This window comes from Rattus norvegicus, chromosome 1, assembly GCF_036323735.1.
Source record: "Rattus norvegicus strain BN/NHsdMcwi chromosome 1, GRCr8, whole genome shotgun sequence".
NCBI lineage: Eukaryota > Metazoa > Chordata > Mammalia > Rodentia > Muridae > Rattus > Rattus norvegicus.
The window spans coordinates 153,624,449-153,632,197 of NC_086019.1; the positions used below are offsets into that span (position 1 = coordinate 153,624,449).

Genomic DNA, 7,749 nt, shown 5'->3' on the forward strand with positions numbered 1-7,749 from the left:
AAGCGGCCATGCCCCGTGGCAGAGCAGACCAAACTGGACAATGTGGGAATAGGCAAATCTCAAATATGTTGCCTCCACCTGTTAAGTGGAGACTTTGATGGACCCAATAGAGTGGCTCTCTCGATACAGCTAAGAACTTTGGAATGCCTGTCCACCCCAACCCAGGTCTGTCATGGGATGTAAGTATACTAACCATGTTCATTGTCATATGAAATTTGACTTCAGTTGTTCAGCTTGTATTATTTTTTTACATCCAAAAAAGCCTACAGCCTCTAACCTGTGATCATTTAGGAGCAAATGGCTTGGTCTCATGCTTATCCTACAGCAAGCCATGTTCGGGATGAACAACATGGCCATACCAGCAATTCTTGGAGAATTCTGAACTGTTTGGCTTCCCTGGCCCCCTTGTGGACATCATGGCAATTGAAGGTTGAGTTTTTGACTTCCCTTGGCTCCCTGAAGAGGTGGACTTACCTAGAAGCAATGGAGCTTAACTTCGGAACTCCACACTCTTGGCTATTACAGGGAATTGTCTTTATTGTTTTCTAATACTTTCCCTTTTATATGTCCCCCCACCAATGCCTTAGTATTTTCTGTCATGCTGATGGCTGAAGGAGGTAAGATGGTAAACCCAGATATATTACAGTGACTCTTTTGTGTTTGTTTATTCAAGAAAGGGTTTCTTTGTGTGGCTCTGGTTGTCCTCGAGCTCACTCTGTAGATCAGGCTGGCCTCAAACTCAGAGATCCATCTGCCCCAGACTCCAGAGGCTGGGAGTAAAGGCATGTGGCACTATGTCTAGTTCCTGCAGTGATCTTAAAAGGGTCTAGTGCTATTACCAAGCAAGGGTTATCATGTGCCATCTCACCACTTCCGGCCCACACTTTAAAAATGTTACTTATGTACAAATTTTCCCTTCCATGCAAATATCATTGGGAATTTGAGGCTGAAAACAAACTTAAAATTTTTATATTTATTTTACATGTATGGGTATTTTATTTTATGTGCATGTCTGTGTACCACTTGTGAGCCTGGCACCCATAGAGATCAGAAGAGGGGATTGGGTCCCCTGGAACTGGAGGTACAGATGGTTGTGAGTCACCATGTGTGTCGGGAATCGAATCCAGGTTCACTGGAAGAACAGTCAGTGTTCTTACCCACAGCCATATTTTTATTATATGTTTCATCCAAGGTGTATTTAAAAATTAGTGCATAGAAACAGTTTGGAACTCAATAAATAGATCGTTTTTATCAATCTAATAAATCAGAAGATATATTTGAACTTTAAAACAGTCTATTTCTTTCTATTTAAAAAACGTAATTATAGGGGTTGGGGATTTAGCTCAGTGGTAGAGCGCTTGCCTAGCGAGCGCAAGGCCCTGGGTTCGGTCCCCAGGTCCGAAAAAAAGAAAAAACAAAACAAAACATAATTATACCTGAATTTATATCTAGTTACCTATATTGTAGAAAGCCAGAGAATAAGTGTAAAGGATAAAATAAAAACCATCATCAGGGGAAAAACATATCACTTATGGCATGTCCAGCATCAGCTCTTCAAAAAGTAATCTTCTAGGGAAGTTCGCCGCAGCCTTATTGCTTGCAGTAGAGTCCCCGTGTGCATGCAAATGTCTGATCAAAAGGCAGGGCTGTGGTAGGCACTAGTTAGCGTATACTCACCAGTGGGTGAGACAGCATTGGATTCATGGCAGGCATCTCAACACCCAGATGATGGCTCTAAATTCTTATCTCCTACATCAATGAGTGAAGCAGTATCTTAGCCTTAAATCCATGAGTGCCATTCTGCACTCAGATAGGACTCAACAGTGATTATCATTCAAAAAAGAGACCCTGAATTTATGCTATGTACCAGCTGTGCTAGGCACCGCAGAGACGGACATATAAAATTCTGCGTTCAGGGTTTGTCGAGGAAGAACCAAGCAGGAAGCACACCATCTTCTGTTTTCCTTCGTCTCAGCATTAAGTGCTCTTGAAGTGGAAACTTAAGGGTTCTTTGGGAAGTCAGTTGTGTTGGGTGGTGTTTTGCTGGGGCAGGCATGTGTAGGAGTGTTTCGCTGAAGCAGACACAGGTGAAAGGATGTTCTCTGATAATTCGAGTACTTGAAAGGACACATAATGCCTAAGGACTCTTTGCTAAGGACATGCAAGCATCGTCCACCTTACATCGCATAGTCGAGCTCTATTTGTCAGGAAGAAACACACCCGAAACCTTCTGATCGTGTGCTGCAGTTTCTTGCCACCCTCCCCCCACCGGACTTAGGCTGAGTGGCAGAGTGACGTCAGCTGAGACAGACCCATGCAGAATTTTAAGACTCAAGTGCTGAGGCAAGACATGGGCTGAGGCAAGACTTGTGGAGGACGTGTGATGTTTGTAGGGTATAAATAGGACTGAGCAGACAGTGATGGAAGCTGAGCTTGGCTTGCTTATAGAGCCAGCTGTGCAAAGCGTGTGGGTCTCGAATCTTAGCTGATCTCTACTTTGATGAAAGAGGCATAGCAAGAACTTCTCCAGGCCTGGCTGTCTCTGCTAGCTAATGACACCACTGCTGATTCGTGTTTGCTAGCCTGACTCTACCGAACTGGGCTGCTGGTGTATCTGTGAAGTGCTTGATAGTGGCTTGAGCGGTCACTGCTGAATGAATGGAACTGCCAGTTTCCTGACAAAACAGAGATGGAGTTGCTCTAAAGAACCATTTCTAAACAGGCCCACTTCCCTTGTATCCTTTCTTTCCTACTACCTCTGGTGGGTGGTGGGCTAGAAGGTGGGCTTGAAGTGTTTAAGAACCCTCATTGAAACTAGGATTTGAAAGAATTAGAGTTCCGTACTTTAACTACCTGCTCCATGTAAACAAACCATGGACTACCCACCTAAACGATCTCTGGCTTCAAAATCTTTATTTGTATTTTCTCTCCTTAAAATCTATAGCCAAGTATACACCCACCTCTCTGTATCTAGTTGTAGTATAGGAAAGCTGGGAAGGAGAAATATAGGAGATATACATACATACATACATACATACATACATACATACATACATATATATGTATCACAAAACCATGGAGCCAGTGAGAGTCCAGGCTGCATTCACAGAGCCTGGCTTTTCTGCACTGCCTCCAAGAGGAGAAAGATTTCCCAGTTGCATGGGAAATGCATGCAAATGTTACCTTGCCTGTATTTAAAGGCACCTCAAGTATGAGCTCTTCTCAGTGGCTGTTTCTTTGTTAGAATTCTGACCCTTTACTTGTTGCCTTCTAAACAAGATGTGAGCACAAGTGAGGGTTTCCCTAGGAGAAGAGAATTTTCCTTGCCCATTGATAAGACAATTTTCTCATTACAGATACAGTCGCTACCATCACAGGACCTCATTTTCTTTCTTTCTTTTTAAATTTTTATTTAATCTCTCTCTCTCTCTCTCTCTCTCTCTCTCTCTCTCTCTCTCTCTCTCTCCCTCTCTCTCTCCAGATTTTTATCCTCCTCCCAGTCTACCCTTTGACTGTCCCTCATTCCATACCTCCTTCTCCCACCTCCGTCTCCACGAGGATGTCCCCACCTCCCCACTTTCCACCCCACCAGACCTCCCCACTCCCTGGGCTTCCAGTCTCTTGAAGGTTAGGTGTATCTTCTCTAATTGAGTTCAGACCTGGGAGTCCTCTGCTGTAGATGTGTTGGGGACCTCATCTCAGCTGGTGTATGCTGCTTGGTTGGTGGCCCAGTGTCTGAGAGATCTCTGGAATCCAGGTTAGTTGAGATTGCTGGTCTTCCTATAGGGTCACCCTCCAGTTTCTTCCACATTTTTCCTAATTCAGTCACAAGGGTCAGCAGCTTCTGTCCATTGGTTGGGTATAAATATCTGCATCTGACTCTTTCAGCTGCTTGCTGGTTATATTGGAGGGCAGTCAAGATAGGCCCCTTTTTGAGCACACCATAGCCTCAGTAATAGTGTCAGGCCTTGGGGCCTCCCTTTGAGTTGGATCCTACTTTGGGCCTGTCACTGGACCTCCTTTTCCTCAGGCTCTTTTCCATTTTTGTCCCAGCAGTTCTTTCAGACAGGAACAATGATGGGTCAGAGTTTTTGACTGTGGGATGGCAACCCCATCCCTCACTTGATGACAGGGTCCCATTATCAACCATGCATCCTTCCAATAAAAAATTTCCTTCCTCATCCCAGCGTTCACTGCTTGCTGTAGCCCTTGCACCACCCGAGTCCGTGCTCTGTGCTTCATTCTGACATCTGCCATTTCTTGAGCTATGGTTTGCCTTCATATGTTCTTCCACTCTCTCTAAAACTGTCTTCATTCAGAGATCAACTCTCATGGCTTCCTCATTCTGGTTTTTCCAAACCCTCCGACCCTCCGACTAGGTCAGGCCATTTTCTTCTTCTTTATATGACTGCTATGCGTCAATGCATCAGACCATGTGGTCCTGCTCATGTCTGCATTCTGGGCTCAGCACTTGTCTTGCACATGATAAATATACAAATACTTGTTGAATGAAAACATGAATGATTTCATTCTTCTTTGGAAATTTACTCACACTTGTCCATGAATTCCCTAAAAATTACACATCAGAAGACCTACCCAGTGCCAAAAGTTGACATTCGCAAGCTCTCAAGAGGCTGTTTGTTGAAATAAGACATCTCCAGCTTCTAGGAGTGAGACATTATGAAATGCTCTTGTTATTAAAAATAATTTTTAAGTCAAGAGCTGTGGCACACGCCTATAATTTCAGAAAGATGGTCAAGAGTTCAAGGCTAAAGATTGACAAAAAAATAAAAAAATAAAATAAAAAAGGAAGAAAGAAATCCGAGGGAGACAGTGCCTGAATAATGACAGCTCAGGTTGTCATCTGGCTTACATGGCACAGACACATGCACACATGCACACACATGCACACACATGATATGTAGCTATTTAGGAATAACACAGGCTAGATAGAATACCTAAGAAACAGAAATGTTAATAAAGAGAAATGCCCTCTCCCACTCTCGATTTACACTAACTATCCACAACATACTTTAAGAGGGAAACCAGTACATGGCTGTCACACATATTCTGCTCAGCCTGTGTACACAGCACAGTGGTACGATGTCTCTAATCCATCTTGTTTTCTTGGAACTGCTTAGCTATGTCACTCCCATGTCTATGTCCTTCAGTCTTAACACTGACTATATCCGCATGGGGCTATTTTCAGGTTCATACCACAAACTTACTGGTAGTCCAGAAGTGCCTCGCTGACAGGCATCTTCGAGTCTTTTGGTGGTCCATCAGGCGCATCCTTTTTACTTCCTTTTGCCGAGCTGTCCATGGTTCTGGTTGACCACCAAGACTATATACACCTAAGGAGCAAACAGACACAGGGAAAGTGAATCAGCTCCATCTTGACCCTTCTACTTGTGCTGACTCTGGAAAATCACCCCTGGGGCTTAATACTGGCTATTTTATCCTGGTTTGCATTTGTCCCCAGATCTAACATCATCTACAAGGTGGGAGCACCATTTAAACAGCTGGAATCTTTAGTCTGGTGAGTTCTGCCCTTAGCCCAGATAGAACATCCCTGCACACCCCAATTCATCTGGAACTGTGTGAGACACTTGTACTGTTTACTTATCCACCTATACCAGTTACCCATCATTCTTCTCAAGACCAAAGGCCCACGTTTCATAAGCTGTTTATTTCTCCACAGTGTTTGGCAATGTGCACTGTGTGTGGGAGCATCTCAATAAATGTCTATTTAAAAAATACCACAGAGAGGTGGAAAGATCAAGAGAGCCAGGGGTCAGGGAGGACTGGGGCAGGATGGTGACAGGTCCACCACAGGAACCACAAAAATGTGGCTTCTTACGAAGTTCAAGCTAGTCAACATTCTAGCCTGGGTGGTGGAGATACTCATGACCCTTCATCACAGCTAAGGAGCTATTGACAATTGGTGGCTACTAGGGGAGGAAGAGTCCTACCCACCATTGGAGGGCTCTCCACTCGTGTCATGAAGGGCAGCACAAATTCCACTCAGTAGGTTATAAGTAAAAGAAGAGGACGTTGAAGTTGGGGGCTGAGAGTGGGAAGGGAGGGGTAGATCAGGGAGAAGTTGTAAAATATGACCAAAACACACTGTATGCAAAGAATAAAGAACTTGGCTGTATTGTATGCAAGGAATTAAAAAATTACATAAAAAAGGGTTTTAAGTATCAAGATGCAAGGGCCTGAAAGAATTCCACTCGGCTAGGGTTGTTGTCATACAAATCGCAAATAAAAGCCTACTTTGAAGTACTTTTTAAACACCTAAGAGATTTACCAATGCAACTAACTATAATTAGGACATTGCTTCACTAACTTTTCATAAACCATAAATTGCCTTTATGTAAAATAATTGAATTGTCAATAGTACTTTCAAAGGAAGGAAAATCAAGACCCACTGCTGGCTGATGTTCACGTGAAACAGGGATGCCTCCTGGGTTTGGCTTAGGGATCAAAACACACTTTTCAGAGTACAGCTTTCCCTAGAAGATTCTTAACTCACTTCCACTGCTCTCCTAAGATCAAGGGTCTGTCTTCTTACCAACGCATCTATAGTTTGGTTTGGTGGGAAACATCTTGGGGATTGTTTAAGTGATTGGAAATATTTTACAGCAAGCGTGTGATAATTCTTAGGCAATGCTGTTTCTCTCCTTACAACAGATACAATTACTGTGGACTAAGTACTTGGGTCGATGGAACAGTCAGGCAGACATGGGTTTTAATCTTAGACCCTATCACTGACTTTTTGTGTGATCTCCAGAAAGTTACTTAATCTTTTTGTATCTTAGATTCCTCATCTCTTGAACAGTTGAGAAGGATAGCAACCTTATTCTAAGAGCTGTGGTGAGCTTGGATAAATAATATATGAAGTGCTTGCACAGTGTCTCACACATATGATGCTTCATAAGCCATATGTCTCTTCTATTCTCTCTTCACTTTCAGATACACACTATCTTTCTTTAAATTTCAGGCAACTCCTTCAGTCTCTGCTCCAAACTTTGTCTCCATATCTCCTCCTATGAATATTTTTGTTCCCCCTTTTAAGAAGGACTGAAGCAATGGCCATTCAGTGCCTGCCCCACCTGGGGATCCAGCCCATATATATCTACAGCCACCAAAACTAGACAATATTGATGAAGCCATGAAGTGCATGTTGACAGGAGGCTGATGTAGCCAGAGCATGATAAATATAGAGGCAAATGCCAGCAGCAAATCATTGAACTGAGAATGGGATCCCCGTTGGAGGAATTAAAGAAAGGATTCAAAGAGCTGAAGGGGTTTGCAACCCCATAAAAACAATAATACCAACCAACCAGAGCTCCCAGGACTAAACCAGTACCCAAAGACTATACATGGACAGACCCATGGCTCCAGCTGCATATGTAGCAGAGGATGGCCTTGTTGGGCACCAGTGGAAGGAGAAGCCCTTGTCCTGCCAAGGCTTGATGCCCTAGTGTGGGAAATATCAGGGTTGGGGGGGTGAGGGGGATGGTTGTGGAGGGGGAACACCCTTATAGAAAAAGGGGGAGGGGGATGGGATTGAGGGCTTATGGACGGGAAACCGGGAAAGGGAATAACATTTGAAATGTAAATAAAAAAAAATCCAACTACAAACAAAAGAAAAGAAATAAATTGCAGGCAACTATAAAGTGAAAGGGATCTTCATGCTATAGACTCCAGTCCACAGGGCTCACCATGGCCCCGAATAACTTAACT

At 43.5% G+C, this 7,749-nt stretch overlaps 1 protein-coding gene across 5 annotated transcripts in view; it reads right to left on the bottom strand.

Moving 5' to 3' along the window:
• Positions 1-7,749, bottom strand: part of Ccdc83 (coiled-coil domain containing 83) — a 74,325-nt gene that overhangs the window by 43,663 nt on the left and 22,913 nt on the right. For all 5 annotated transcript variants that reach the window (XM_063280970.1, XM_039101063.2, XM_008759644.4 and 2 more), the window contains exon 2: positions 5,229-5,354. In XM_063280970.1, coding sequence (XP_063137040.1) covers positions 5,229-5,323 — 95 coding nt within the window. In that variant the 5' untranslated portion in view covers positions 5,324-5,354. The remainder of the gene's footprint in view (positions 1-5,228; positions 5,355-7,749) is intronic.